We start from the raw sequence: 16,565 nt of genomic DNA on the forward strand, positions 1-16,565 counted from the left end.
CACATTACAGACAAACAGTTAAAAGACCTGAATATTAATATCCACGTATTTTGAAAAGGCATGTGTTGTGTTTTAACAAGTGTCTCCAGACAACAGGTATCTTGTAAGAGGTGAAGTGTTCAAGTGTTGTGGAATTTCGAGGCGTTCCGTGGTCTAGAACCTCTTTGTGTCGGCAGCTGAGGCAAGACTTCCTGAGTTAGTGGAATCGGTCATGGCGTCCGATCCAGAAGTGTTGGAACTAAATAAACAAAAGTTAGTGGATTTCTTCTTGGGAGGGTTCTTCAGTGTTCCAGTGCGCTCTTTGACTTTGTATTCCAGTGTGCTATGGGGCACGCCATAAACCCCTTGGGCCTTAGAGACACTCATGCGACCAGCCATCACCATGGTGATTGCCTCCTCCATCAGTTCGTGGTCATACTGACGGTATCTCCCACGTTTCTTTCTAGGTTGTTTGTCTTTGTCCCGGGAACTGAGCCCTTCTTCTGACTCGTCCAGTGAAGATCCACGTGGTCCCAGACGGTAAGGTGACTGGCTGGTGCTGCCCACACAGCCTTGTGCCAAGAATGGAGGTCTGAGTTTGAAGAGCGATGAAGGTCTGGCAGATGCGGTAGACACACTGGCAGTACCCTCGGTTAATGAGGTACGATGATGTAGGTTTTCGGCTACGCTGATATTCTCAGCTGAGACTGATCTGCTGTAGTCGGACATGGAACGGACCTGAGGAATGCGCAGAGGTGTAGGAGACTCCAGACTAGAAGTTGGGCTCGATGGGGGTTGAAGAGAATCCCTGAGCTGGGAGAAACAGTAAGAGGTGGTCTTATGTGAACCGCTTGGCTGACAGAAGGTGAGAGCCGATGATGTGAAACTCAAGTCTCCATTCTCCTCTGCGCCTCCTCCAATTTCCGCCCGCTCTGCCCAGGCTGCCACCTTCTGCAGAACAAGACGGGCTTCACCTCCTAATGTCGATGACATCATGTTGTGCGATGCCACTTCATCCCTGAAATCTCTGCTTCCTGGTGTAAGCTGACGCAGCAACACTTGCCTCCCCTCAGCCCAGCTGTCCAAACCTCGCCTCAGGGTCTGAAGGGGTATTCCATAGAGCAAAGCAGCACGCTGCTCCTGCAGCCTCCCTGAACGGATATCCTTCAAAGCCTTGGACAGCAAGCCCTGGGACAGCTCCCAGCTCCTCTCAGTGTACTCCTTCTGCCTGTGCTGCCTCCTAGGGATGGGAGGACCAAACAGCAGGGTGAGGATGCAGGGGAGTTGATTTTGGCATTGGGGACAGGGGAGGGGGTGCAGACCCAGGGGTCCACTCCTTTATGCCTTGTGGTGGTAACATCACTACGACTGTTAGTTTCATGTTTGTATGTTTTCAGTCTGTTTCTGGGCCCTCAAACACACTGCTGTCGAGTGTCTGCCACACACACACACACACACACATTCTTTGTGTGTGGCAAAGCCTCTTCACGTCCAGGTGGGACAGTCTGTGAATGGCTGGGGTTACTTTGGCGCCCACATACGACCTCTGCAGTTTTGTGATATCCAGTGAGACTCCTACATGCTTGAAGGTTGAATATTCAAACTCATAAATGGTTCAGTAAAAAAACGGAAGTAAAATCATTGCGAAATACTGCAGTGTTTTCATTTTACAATCCTGAACTGTTGGCAAATATAATAATACGGACTCTGCTGTGACGTTACCGCTCAAGAGATAAAAGAGTCAACCCCATAGAACCAAAACACTGAACACAAACTAGCTCCCAGCATGACTTACAGTTACTAATGCCTTTCATAACTGAAGCCAGGTTATTTATTAGGCAGAGTAAATGTCAACTATCGTGATCTAAATCAAGCAATACTATCGAATGTAACAGAAATGCACAACAGTGACTTACCTACAATTGCGCTCATATTTATTCATACCCTTTCATTAAAGAAGGACAAAAAAACAGCAGCCTGTAAAATACGCTGAAATTATCAAGAGTAATAATAAATTAAAATTTTATGAAAATCATTACATTATTTTCTAATTCTGGTTCAATAGAAATATTTTTTTTTGAAGCAAAAAAGATAATTTATCACATATTACATCACTCACACACTAATATTTTGTTAAACAATCCTTTAATGTTTCCGCTACAGTCAGGTGTTTTCTGTTCCTCTCAGTCAGACTTCTGCACCTGTTGACAGGTATTTTGTCCCACTGTTCAACAGAAAAGTGCTCTAATTTGTCCAGGATCAATTTGTTTTTGTTTTTTTTTTTCCTTTCTTCAACTCAATTAAATGAAAAAACAGTGTCTTATATTACTAAATTATATTTTTGCAAATTGGTAGTTATTGTTCCTTTTTTAAGTCTCCAGTTATTTGAGTGACTGTTGTAAATTCAGCCTTTTCTTTGATGAAAGAGTATGAATACATATGAGCACAACTGTATATTTCTCACGACATTGACCAGAGAGAAGATGCTGTGTTCAGCTATTTTAGCAATCAAAATTTCCCTTTCATGCAATGTTTTAGTCCAAGTGAATGTAGATGAAAAGGTTTAAATCAGGGCAATTGTTACTATATTTATGAGGAATCCCAACTTTTCTCTAATGTTAATCAGCTTCTTTTACATAAACCTTTTTTTTTTACATATTTGAATATTTCTAATTCATAACCAGAAGCAATGCAAGCACAACAAAACTCTTACCCCAAGGCTTTGTGACTAGATGATGATGACGATGATGAAGTTGCTGAGTTGGAAAAATTCCGGTTGGAGAGGTCTATCACGCCATCTGTTACAAGACAAATTTATTTGATAATGTCAGGGCTTTGGGTTCTTTTAAAATGTGTCTATTCCACAGTCTGAAAACCTGAAAAGCTTGAAATATTCATTCAACCGTGTTTCCTACCTGGTTCAGGTTTACTCTCCTTCTCCTCCAGTGTTCGGCTCACTGTGAGGTCCAGAGGGGCATCCGATGTTTCTGATGATGGAGACGATGACCTTGTTACACCATTTGTATTGGTGCGGAGCAAGCACTTGGATGCATACTCTACAGCAAACTCGCGTATCATCTTCTTCATCAACTCCTGGGCAACCAGAGGTATGTTCGAATCACAGTCTGTGGGCACATCTAACAAAAAGAGCACAGAAACAGATGGAAGTTAAAAAGAATTATCCTTTTTTTTTTTAAAGCTTTTCTCATCCAGCACAACCCTGGTAACTGCAGCAGCTGTTTTGGCTGATTCAGCAACATAACCCTTCCTTTTTAAACAAATTTATGGCTGCTGCATCTGAATGTACACAAAACAAATATGTCTTAAAATTTTTCAAAAGTGGTAAAGCATGATTCATGTGATGAAAATAAACACACACCTTTCTTGTGAAACACCGCTTGGAGGAACCTGTATGCCGACTGGCTGCCATCAGAAATGATGGGGGCCTGACAGGGAGACAAATCAGAGGGGGAGGAGGAAGGCGACATGGCTGCAAGTACTGGATCCTACGTGCAAGAGAGACAAGTTACTTTATTAACCTTTGACACATATGCCGCAACTGCCTAGAAATAAGAACGACTGAGCAGTTCCAAGGTAAAAGCCCTGACATCATGACCAAAACCATTCTTACACTGAGTTTGTCCAGTGAGAGGTTACAGAATGAACACTGAGAGCGGCTCGCTTCCGGAGACCAGTCATCCACTTCTTCAGGTTCACAGCCTGAAAGACAAAATAACATATTTTCCCCAGGCATTAATAGTGTAAGGTACGTCAGGGAGTAAACAGACTCTTAGTTTACCATAGATTTTGGAAACCTTAACAATTTCCAAACTGCACCTTTATATTAATTCTGTAAGAAAACCCAATGCGGATCACGGGCACATTACAAAATGTAACTTATATTCATTTTGACCAAATGTGATGCAGCAAACAAGTCATGAGGTCAATAAAGGTCAGCAAGAAAAAAATGTTTTATACCCTTATCATGCCAGCGTGTATATTGCTTTCACAATTAACATTAAGTCTGCCTATTAATATTTAGTTACCACTAAATGATATATTTACACACAGACAACATTTAGTACTCAATACACTCAGTGTATTGAGTGGTATCTTCTGCCCAAATCTGGTGACAAAATTTCTGTTGACCACTCCCAGTGAGATTATTCCTTAACTAACTCATGAGCTGAATGGAGTATGACATGGGTGATGTGGTGGCCAGAGAGGTAAGCTTTTCATTGTAGAAGGAATCAAGCAATAAAAAATGTGGACTTTTGTTCCAAAGCCACAACACTACAGATGTCAAAAGTCACTAAGAAGTGTTTTATGGCAAGTTTCATGCAGTGACATTGGTTACAGTGGTGTTGGTATGATTGAATGTATCTCATTCAACCATCAGCTGATTGAGGAGTTGCCTTGAAGAGAAAAGCTGCACTGCGGGGTGTACTGCTTCACATGAGCCACATGAACAGTGGATGTACTAGACACAGGATGTTGTGAATTCTGAGTTCAACAGCCATTACTCACAAAACAGTTCCAGTTGATAAAAAAAACATGTTCACCATAACAGTTCTGCTAAAATATTTTCATTTTGTAAAACAGAAATAATAATACAAAAACTTCTTTTTGCTTTTATATTCATTAGTAATGTCCATGACATACATAATTAAGGATTATCCTTTCCATGACTTTATTTACATCTTTAGGGGAGGAGTGGATACATTTCCTATGACCAGTATATTATTCTGTAAACCACAGTTAACAGCATTTTATTTTTAACTACAAATTACTTCCTTTGTGAATTCATCAAGTTAAGACATTCTGGCATCTTAAAGCTTTGGTAGGTTATGTTGGGGAGAGTAGCACCCTGTCTTGGGGTGCCACTTTCACGGTTTGGATCCAGGAATTTTTTATAGGTCATGGCAAAGGTTTGCGCTCTTTGAGTGCTTTTCTAGTTCGCAGCTTTTCCTACCAACTATTTTCTCTTTCTCGGCTGTTTAGTGAAAGGAGGCAAATAAACCAAGCAGGGTCGGGAAATCCTTCCTGGATTTTGTCAGCTGTGAAGAAGCTTATGAAAAATAATCAATGAAAAACTTCAATTCAGCCTGAACATTTTGATGGGTCAGAGTTTTTACAGATTTACAGCAAACTGAGGGGTCTAACTATATTTCTTATTGTTCATTATTACAAAATGTACAGACTAATAAGTCAGGATAAGGAACCCCTTAACCCAGAGTAAAAAAGAAAAATGTCTCTGAGCAAGATTACCTACCCCAGCTTTAAAAGGAAAAACAGATTTTAACCACACAACAAGCAGTGAGGCACACAGTTAGATATGAAGTTTTCTCCATTGATACACCTTTTTATCCTAAAACAAACAAAAAAAGATGGCAACTGAATGTCTAATACCCAGATTCATGGAGCTGGTTAAACCAAAAACAATACACTTGCTATTAAAATTGAAAGACCTTAAACTCTCTAAATTATGGATTTATAAACCATGGAAGCATGTTTTTATTTTCCAATTTGGTACAACCCTGTGTAACTTGTATAAATTATATAAGGGCAAGTTACATAAACGATATAATTATGCCTTTTACATCCTTTGTTCTCTTTAGTGCAATGCAATTGAAGCCAGCAGTTCAAAAATAATGTCAAGGAAGTGTCAAAGGCCAGTAAAAAAAAAAAAAAAAGGGTTTAATCTATTTACACTAAAGTAAAGCCAGATGAAAGCAGCCGTGGGCTAGTGTATCATCCATGCAACACATTGAGGTTTCCCTCATCACCAGCTGCCGGTCACACATGTGACTGCTTGCTAAAGAACTAGCTACACTAAGGGGCCTATTTACAACTTAATACTTTCATTTACTAAGCTCCAAATCGGCATGCACACTTATTTAGGGTCAATTGCCTGTATTTCTGTTTCCTTTCTTCCAAACTATCTAATAGTAGTCAGTTTATACTTTGATCTTCTTCCCACTGAGGTTTGTGATTGGAGAATATAGACGTGAAATCTAGAAAAAGCTTAAATTATGATACATTCAAATTTCACCCTTGTTCAAATTGGCTCCATGTGAGATCTTCATACAGTATTAATTTCAAGACTTGGATCCAGGACTCATGCAGCAGGTTCCTTGGTCACAGGACTGAAGAATAAGCAGAAAAGTTGTTTTTTTCCCTTGTAATGACTAAGGCCTTTTTAAGACTGGCCCGCCCCTTTTCTTCTCAGCAACTGTGTAAAATTATGTCAATAATACACATATAGTGAGTTACCATGGACATATTTTTTTTACATAAAAATCTAATGATCATTACTGACATGTCACAGAAAAAAATACACCGTTGTCCGGCAGGTGTGTTCGCTGGTTCATTGTCAAGGTTGACCGAAACACTAAAAAGAACTAAGAAATTATTATCATTAATAAGATTTCTGTTGTTCATGCTTTGGTGACAAAAAATATCTGTGGTGAAATGGCCCACTTGGTGAGTGAATATCTGCTCAACATTTCAACTGAGAATAACAATATCCTTTGATTACTCATTCATATGTGAATGAAAAAAAACAGCTTTACTCCTTTCTAGTAGGAAAAAGGACTGTGACAAAATGCTGACTGCACTAGCTCAATCCCACATAGTGTTATTAATAATTCTGGGGGGAGGAAAAAAGGCAACCATCAAGTGAACAAAAAAAAAGACTTCGTCTTTCATACATTTGGTACAACTTCTGTATTAAAATAAATTAGTTTTTAAAAAATTAATTCACTGGTTTATATGACTGCAAAATCATTATGTTACAAATATTCACATAGAATAACCCACCAACAAATAAATTGAGGTCTTTCAGCAGCATTGGGCCATAAATTCCCTCCAGAATACATTCAAATCCTGCAAGACAAAAGGAACAATCTTTCAGTACTGATAACAACAGGATACTGGACGTGCTTGACATTTTAGTACAGTCTGTTCCATCAGTTTGTGTATTCATAAATCTAAGCTAGGCTACATTTTCACCTAACAACTGTGTATTTACAATAGGCTGTAAACTTACAAAACAAAAAACACTTTCACTGCTTCGTACGGTTTTCACTTTTTAAATATATTATATATATATATATATATATATATATATATATATATATATATATATATATATATATATATATATATATATTAATCTTATCTGGATGGCTAACGTTGCACAACGAACAGTTAACTCTAGCAAAGCTAGGCTAGAACCTATAGAATAGCATTTTCAGTCAAAATAAAACTAAAGCTCAGACAAACCGTGAATATAGACCCTTGAAGTGAGCGCTTTTGTCGTATATTTTCATGTCTCATGACAGTAGGTTCTATAAGATTTCAACAATACCCTCCCCCAAAATGACAGCCTGACATTTCCCTTAGCTTAGCTTCCGATTAGCAAATCCATCATAAATAAAAGTGTCAGTAAACAAAGCGATCTAATATCGTTACTACAGTGGACAAGTGATAAGGTACGCCTTGTTGACGGATGTATGAGGTCTTTTTAGTAACATGAAAATGTTGTAAAAAACAAACACCGGTGAAGAGCCAGCTAGCTCACGGGGCAAACAAAGGGAGTAAACACGAACGAGCTAGCACGTAGCTGCTAGCACCTAACTGTTAGCACGCAGCTATTAGCACTTAGCTTTTAGCATCTAGCTGTTAGCCGGTGCCGTTCGCCTCCTATGATGCTTTGAGCTACCCGTTAGCTATTTGTTAGCTAGCTAACATCAGCTAGCAATACAACCCAGAATGCCACAACGATTCTTCTGCTTTGGGGAAAAGTATTTTCAGTCCACAGATTTTGTAAAAAAAAAAAAAATAAAATAAAAAAAATAAGCAAAAGGATGCAGTTCATACCAACGCAGTGTATTAGTCTGTGTCGCCAAGAATCAAGTTCCCGCCGAAACCCTTTCCTTTCTGCCGTGCATTTGGTGCACTGCACGGCCGCCATTCTCGGTCCTTCCCCCCCTCTGTCTCCCCCTGTTTGAACCTCAGGAGGAGGAAGCTGGCTGGGCTGCTGCACAGTAACTGTGTGATCCAAAACTCACCACCAGGGGGAGCAAAAGTCGTCTTCCCTTAGCTTTTCACTATCTATCAGGCTTCTCACCGAATCCAGGATATCTATAGGCATACATATAACGTATCATGATCTGTTGAACAACATCCTCTCACATTTTTGTAAAGTATTTCTTACAAATGCCATTAAATCTCAGTTTCTGTCACAAACTGGAAGAGAATTAGGAGTTTCTTTCTTTTCCTCCTCCAAAGTAAGTTAGTTTTTATGACTGATGTTTTTATGGTTTCATCAGCTCAATTTCTGCCATTTGTCCCAAGTTCTCCTTTTCCTTTTCAAACTTGAATGTCATGTGCTTCATATTAATTGTTCCTTAACTGCATTTTATTGTTTTTCAATTGAAGATCAATCCAACACATGCAGGTAGAATACAATTCCACTTTAAAAACAAAATTTCCCACAATTTTAATCAGAAAATGCACAATTTCATGGAACCCCAAAGGTCCTGGGAAAGTAGAAAGCATCATGTTTATAAGATATTATTAGAACAAGATCCCTTGTGTAAGTTTTACATGTCTCATATCACAGTGATGCAGAATCACATGGTGCTTTGATGAAGTCATAGAGATACAGTCTTACAGTAGAGTTTATCTTTTCTATTAAAAACAAACTTTGAAGGATTTGAAGTAACACACCTTGGTATATATTGCCTATCTTTTATGAAACAAACAAACAAGCAAACAAAGAACTGACATTTAATAAATTAGAAGAAAACAGGTTTGGGGTTCGCGGGCTAAAATCGGCCCACCAGCACTTTGCTTTTGGCCCGCTAGTCGTTGTTTATATTAATACCCTACATTGCTTGATGAAAGTCAACATTTTCAGTGTCATGAACCTCAATGACACCAGACTCAGAGGGACCCTGATTAACTCACACCTATTCTATTCTATTCTACAGTCATTTAGCAGACGCTTTTATCCAAAGCGACTTACATATGAGGGAGAACAACACAAGCACAAAATTAAACAGTAGAGGACATAGTAGGAAGATGCTAGTGGACTGTCCAGTTGGATGCAGATCCTTGCATGAAGTGCTACAGGCTTTTTTTTTTTTTTTTTTTCTCCCCTCACTGATATACTCGCCTTGTCAGTGAGCCCAGTGCAACCTAACATGGAAGAGACTGGTAATGTCCTAAAATCAACTTCATGTATCCGACTGAGTATCAGCAACTTGCCTTGTGGAACATGCACCGTTTCTTGTTGTTGACGTGGTGCACTTGGTTGCAGTTTCATGGCTGCAATTATTGTTTCTTGCCCCTTTAACTATGGCTTTATTGTTTTTATTGCCATATTTATTTTTTATGTAACATTTTATTTGCCCAGATAGAAAAAATACACTGTATTAGCTATTGAACAATAATTAAATGAACTTCATACATTTACTTGTTTTTCATCCTTAAAGCTGCAATGTTTGGCCCATGGCTCACTGGATCATTTTCAGTTTGGCGCTTGGAGACAAAAAGTTTGGGCACCCCTGATCTGGTGCATGGTTGACAAAGTTTCTTGTTTAAAAATGCTCACTTGTTAGCCTTTTGATTTATTTTGATCCTATCCACCCGTACATCCAGCGAGTGATAAAAGCAGCCACCTGAGGGCAGCAGAGCTCTTTCAGAGCAGACATACAACTGTAAATCCTGTGTAGATTAAAATGTTAAAATTACTACAGGGCTAAATGTTTTAATTTATGGAATAATGTCTGTCAGCATGAATCCTATTATCTGACACTTTATTTAATTAACATTGGTGCACAGCTGAATTTTTGCTATGCTTGTCAACTTAGAAGCCAAACCCCCGACTCCCACTGAGGCCAAAAGTGCTGGCTTCTCTGTGTGTCATTATGTCCGTATAAATCATAATAATGTATAAATCTAATAGGAATACACGGCACCAAAACACATTATGAACTTTAAAAGGGGATTTAAGAGTGTGCTTGTAGTATCCTGGGAGAAGAGGTTAAATATGCTACATAATAATATATGGAAAGTTTTTATCATCCGTGCCACAGAAAATGAAAATAGATTAAAAAAAACAAAAACAAAAACCCCAAAACAAAACAAGTATTCATTAATAAAATTCATTATTCATTAATAAAATCATGGATCAAAGAAGCTCAGTGTAATAACTCCTGAAGACTGTAAGTGACCATGAGAAAATAGTAGAGAGAGAGTGTGGAAGTGACAGAGAGAGGGACAGAAGGAGGGAGGCCGATGAGAGAACATTTGAGATCCAGTTGTGATGAGCCGTGAAGGGCTGCAGAACAGATAGGCACATGTGATTAAATGTTGAGCACGGTGAAGACAGCAAGTGCCACAGGCCCAGGTGGAATTCATTGTCACGGTGACTTAAGGCACTGTTGCCGTGGAGATGGTGATGAAAGACGGCAGTCTGTTGGACGGCATTTCTGAGCCAGAGCGTGACCAACAGCATACAGCCCACTGCGCCATGGGGACAGAGATGATTATGTGCAGGGTCACCATAATGTCGAGAGTGTGAGCACTTTAGGCACACAAACGTCTGGAATCTGCATCTGTGTGTGTGTGCGTTTGAATGACTACTTTTGGTGTCACAACATTTTGCAATGAGTGATCAGGAAATAAGCAACAACTTGGCCCCAATGTGGTGGTCCCTCTGCAGCCTCTGCAAAAACCCAGAGGAACTTTTAACACACAGTCCTAACTGCAGTTATGGCTCCTCAGATGTGTGTGTGTGTGTGTGTGTGTGTGTGTGAGGCTGAGCATAACATAACTGTGCCAGACCACACCTGGATCTTGTTATACATTTCAGAGGAGGGGCACAGAACAGTAGCTACACATTTTAATTTCCTTCCATTTTACTGCTTCAACAAGTCCAAATGCAACAGCCAGAAATAGATTTTTGTTGACAAACCACCATGCATTAAATAAACCCACAGGATAACAGAAGAGAAAAAGAAAAAAGCTAACACACATCATCACTCTCATACATTAATAAAAATGGATGTCTCCAAAGTTACCAAAGCAAGATGAGAACTCAATCATCCGTCTTATTTAGCTGAATTTGTTCCTCCTCTTCTCATTTTAAACTTGTACATTAGTTGTTTCTATAGTATCACTTTTTACTTCGGTGATCCAGCGTGGAACATGTTTGTTAAGAGGCTTTTAAAGTCTGTTAAATTTACAGGTGCATTCCACAAGTCCATGCTTTTTCTCTTTGCAAGATGATTAGAACCAGCTCTCCATCTGCCATAAAAGAAACACCTCAGATATTTAATATAAACAGGATTTAGCTGGTATTAGTCAGGTTTTATTGTTCTCACTAACAATTAAAGTGACTGGGCATGCTTGCTCGGTATGAGCTCACTCCTCTCGCCCTGTGTGCCCTGGAACTGATTGTGACGCATGTTACCCATTGCACTATTCTTGTTTCATGTCCTAAACACAAGGCAGCATGCTGGGTTTACAACTTTTAAGATTTTTTTTTTTTTAATGTAGAGTTATATGTAGCTTTTTTCCCCTCTCAATTATGAAACAGATTGGATTTACCTCACTGCAGCATGTACAATGTAGTTGTGGGGGGGGGTCATCTTGTGTGATAAGAAAGACTTGTATGAATTAGGAAAAGACGGTGAGGCTTTATGTCGAAAAGTTCAGACTTTTCATCAGTTGGTGGACTAAGGGGTATTTACAGCAGATTTAATGTATTGACACTGTAAGCAGCAATGTTGCACCAGATCAAGTCTCCAGAAAAAAATGCTGAAACCTGTTACTATTTTCCATCATCAAAAATCAGATACATTTGTCAATAATCAGCACCTGCCACACAACTCGCCACCCCATTAAAAAAAAAACAAAAAAACATATATATATAAATATATATATTCATATCTATGTGAAAGTTGAGGAATACAACTGCCAACCTGTGATGCCACAATATGAAATTAGGCAAGTAATTTTGCAATGACATCATAAAATTTGGTTTACAATCAGGACTTTTTCCACATTTACAATATGCCTTAAAAACTTTGGCATCTAAAGGGTTAAATCATTTATACGTTGAATGAACCAAAACAAGTCATTTACTGGGGTGAAACCACAGCCCAGTCAGACTTTGGGAAAGTCCAAAATCTCATTGTGATTTTGGCAGCAACCCCCCATAAATCCTAATGTCTGACATGGTACAGATGCCTGCAACGCTTTTAGAGGGTGTTTCAAATGTGATTTACCAAAATTATTTGTATAACCTACTCTGAACGTCTTGCCGTTGTTTTTATTAAACCACGTGAAGCAGAGAGAAATACGAATGCAAAGGAAAATAAGTATGGCAATGATTACCTGGACGAGTGTTTTTTGAGTGCGTGTGCTTCCTGTGCAGTGTGTGTGTGTGTGTGTGTGTGTGAGGTCTTACGGATTAGTGTTATGGTTGGAACGCAGCCACTGGGATTATTATGAAGATGCTACATTCACGTGTGCAGAATCCATCTTGAACATTCGCCTCAGCTTCTCAAACACTTGTTGTTGAGCAAGAGAATGTGTAAAGACATGTGTTAACCTGGATTTAAATGAGTGGTGGGGAGGTAAGTGTGTAAGGTAAGATTTTCCTTGCCCTCCAAGACCTTCCAGCTTGACTGGTTGCACATTTCAAGACTCTACGCATCAGAATGGAGGGATAAATTGTCAAAATCTTGAGCGATGTGTAGCAAAGACAAACAGAAATGAGGAAGAAAGGTCAAGAAGTGTGGAAATAAGAGTTTAACTTGAGCTGGATGTGTGTAGACATGCATGCAGAGACCAGGAGAGCTGCACCGCTGTGCTGGGAGACACCGAGCTGCTGTCGATTTGAAGAAGTCTTTCATAACTTCTGCTCCGTCCAACTGGTTTTAACTGACCCCCATCACTCTCCCTCTGTGTCTGAGCTGTCTGTCTTCTGTGCATCTGAGCCGGTCTTTAGGTAAGATGGGGCTCTGGGAGATGTGTCTTGTTCTGGAGGTAAAAGGTAAAAAGCAGCTGGAGGGGCTTAAGCAGCACTGCAGCACTACGAAGGATTATCATTAATTCAACACACAATGAGGCACTTGACTTTGAAGATAAATGCACATGCAAGCACACACGCACACACTCACAAGCACATCCATACACACAAATGATGAGGTGAAGGTGCGCCGTGCAGGGGGCTGGAAGGTGGAGGGTCATTTTAAGTAGATGTGCACGGGGCCAGACTTTGCCCTGGGGATGGAGGAGGAGGGAGGTGAAGGGAGGGGGTGAGAGGAAATAGCCCAACTAAAAACACATGCAAGGTCAAGTGTCCTCCTTCATCTTGCAAATAACTGAAGAAAAAGCCAGAAAAAGAAGCACACTACCGTGAGACGTATCAGTCTAGATCTTGCTGCCTGCTTCTTCAGTTGTCTGTATTTATTGTGCCATACGTCTGTTTACCAGCCTATCCACCTGCCTTTCTGTTCTACACTAACGTTTTAGTCAATGGCAGCTTTGACCTCAAGGTTAAGAAAAGGACTGTAGTTAATCATAACCTCAGTGTCAGTGAGGTGCTACTTTTTCCATGTTTGGATATATCTGTTTTTCCATTAAACAAAAATGACCAAACACAACCTAGACTCACAAAACATAAGAAGTCAGGATTTAGAGCTAAAAAAACATAAGAAGTCAGGATTTAGAGCTCATCATAGCACTGAGACGGCATTGGTGAAAGTTACTAATGACCTTCTTATGGCCTCAGACAAAGGACTTGTGTCCGTACTTATCTTGCTTGATCTTAGTGCTGCATTTGATACAGTCGATCATAACATTCTGTTACAAAGACTAGAACAGGTGATTGGAATTACAGGTACAGCGTTAAGCTGGTTTAAATCATATTTATCTGATAGACTTCAGTTTGTTCATGTAAATGACAAGTCCTCCTCCCAAACTACAGTAAGTCATGGAGTTCCTCAAGGTTCTGTACTTGGACCAATACTCTTCACGCTATATATGCTCCCTTTAGGCAAAATTATTGGACAGCATGGAATAAACTTTCATTGTTATGCAGATGATACTCAACTATACTTATCCTTTAAACCAGATGAAACAAATCAGCCCAATAGGCTACAAAATTGTCTCATAGACATAAAGACTTGGATGTCTAGAAATTTTCTCCTCTTAAACTCAGATAAGACTGAAGTAATTCTCGTTGGATCTGAAAAACTCAGAGCTAAATTTTCCGGTTTTGTAATGAACCTGGATGGCATTACTTTAGCTTCCAGTGCTACAGTGAGAAACCTTGGAGTAATATTTGACCCTGACCTGTCCTTTGGCCCACATATTAAGCAGGTTACTAAAACAGCCTTCTTTCATTTACGTAATATAGCCAAAATTAGGGACATTCTGTCTCGGAGTGATGCAGAAAAACTGGTTCACGCTTTTGTTACTTCGAGACTAGATTACTGTAACTCTCTATTACTGGGCTGTCCTAAATATGCCCTGAAAAGCCTTCAGCTGATCCAGAATTCTGCAGCCAGAGTCCTGACCAGAACCAGCAGGAGAGATCATATTTCTCCAGTTTTAGCCTCTCTTCATTGGCTGCCTGTTGAATCTAGAATAGAATTTAAAATCCTTCTCCTTACATATAAAGCCCTCCACAACCAGGCACCACTATATATCAAAGACCTCATTGTTCCTTATATACCAAGTAGAGTACTTCGTTCGCAAACTGCAGGCTTACTTGTGGTTCCTAGAGTCTCAAAGAGCCGAGCAGGAGGCAGAGCCTTTGGTTATCAGGCCCCTCTCTTATGGAATAAGCTCCCAGTTAGTGTTAGGGAAGCAGACACCCTCCCCACCTTTAAGACTAGGCTGAAGACTTATCTTTTTGATAAGTCCTATAGCTAGGGATGGTTAGCATCTGTTAGTTATGCTGCTATAGGTTTAGACTGCTGAGGGACATTTCCTGATACACTGAGCTTCTTTCTTTTTCTCTTTATCTCTTTCTTTTACCCCCCCCCCATAACAGTGTTGCATCATTAACATGTATGTCTCCTGTCTCAGCAGGTCTCCCTGGCCGGGAGTAGCAGTTCCTGTTGTCTGTTGTCTTTCTGTCCTCTTCCCCCCACACAGCAGAGGCAGATGGCTGCCTGTCCTTGAGCCGGGTTCTGCCGGAGGTTTCCTTCCTGTTAAAAGGGAGTTTTTTCCTTCCCACTGTTGCCAGTGTGCTTGCTCAGGATGGGAGATTGAGTTGGACTCAACTCAATCTGTTGGTTTCCTTATATAGGCTATTATGAATTGGCCTTCATTATGTTTTCCCCTCTGTCTGTAAAGCGTCTTGAGATGGCATTGCCGTGATTTGACGCTATATAAATAAAATTGAATTGAATTGAAACATATTTTTTTTTTGTATGATGTCAGAAAAGACCTTCAATATGTAACCTTTATTGGTACTCTGCAAAAAAAAAAAAGGCAAGCAGCTGCAAAGTTTATTCTAAGTCAGTTCACCGAATGGTTCTGGTTGTGTAAACCTAAATTAAGATTAAATCAAAGTAAAACCTGAAATTTACCAGCATTGCGCCGCCTGATCTCTTAATAATGACCTACATGTTTCACAGGGATCTGTGTCTTCAATTGATCTGGCAAAATGGATGACATGGTAACAGTGTTCCCCGAGGATTATAAAATACAACTTAAAAGTATTTGTGCAATTTTACTAAAATAAGTTGACAGAAACGGAAACTATTGCAAAAGAATAATTACAAGGCTCCTTCTTAGCTGCGAGAGACCCATTTCCTCAACCTTTATTAAAGATCTGTTTTTCAGGTTTAAATCAAATATGTTTTCTGTGTTTTTTAATCAATATCTGTAAATCACGTTGTGATTTAAACTCTTCCAGCTTCACTTTCCTTAAATGTACAAGATCCTGCACGAATACGACATAAATCCAGTACAGCTATGTCTCCTTTCTGCCTGTTTTATTCACAAACACACACACACACATGCTTCCAGGTTTGGAAAAAAATCTCAAATATTTTTCAATTTACTGGGTATAAATAAAATGTCACGTTAATTTTTGCTCACCTGGGTGTGTGTATATCTCACTAAAAATATATATTATGTGTTTCAAAAAGCATCAGCGGGTGGATTCATTTACAAAGATGATAAAAGACTTAGAGATGCAGGCCAGATACTCCTCTGCGTACAACACGAGAACATACTGGTTCTCTGCACACCTCTGAGAACATGAACATGAGAACATACGCTGTTGTGGAGAAAGATGAGAAGACAAACACTCCTCCCTTGTAAGTCTACGGTTTTCTGACAGGTGTGATATTTACATCAGCAGTGAAATGAAATAGTTATATGATTACCCATAAATCCCGACAGCTGTCTTCCTGCGTGTGAGTGCATGAATCTGTAGTTGTGTTTGTTGTGTGTGTATGTGCCTGCATATGTAACATGGATATTAAACTTCCGTATGATGTTTTCAGTTCAAGCTGGGATTTGCTGATAAAAAGCAAATAGGAGCAAAACCT

At 39.6% G+C, this 16,565-nt stretch overlaps 1 protein-coding gene across 1 annotated transcript; it reads right to left on the bottom strand.

Annotated features, from left to right (window-relative positions):
* Positions 1 to 153: 153 nt before the first annotated feature.
* LOC306773918 (ligand-dependent nuclear receptor corepressor-like protein) lies at positions 154 to 7,966 on the bottom strand (the record flags this gene model as incomplete). Its single annotated transcript, XM_079263862.1, has 7 exons — positions 7,861 to 7,966; positions 6,799 to 6,864; positions 3,611 to 3,699; positions 3,359 to 3,485; positions 2,895 to 3,116; positions 2,693 to 2,777; positions 154 to 1,219 (listed from the first exon to the last, which is right to left on the bottom strand). The coding sequence occupies exons 1-7, from the start codon at positions 7,952 to 7,954 to the stop codon at positions 154 to 156; spliced, it is 1,749 nt and encodes a 582-aa protein (XP_079119988.1). The 5' UTR covers positions 7,955 to 7,966.
* Positions 7,967 to 16,565: the final 8,599 nt, after the last annotated feature.

This window comes from Telmatherina bonti (assembly GCF_933228915.1).
Source record: "Telmatherina bonti genome assembly, chromosome: 3".
NCBI lineage: Eukaryota > Metazoa > Chordata > Actinopteri > Atheriniformes > Telmatherinidae > Telmatherina > Telmatherina bonti.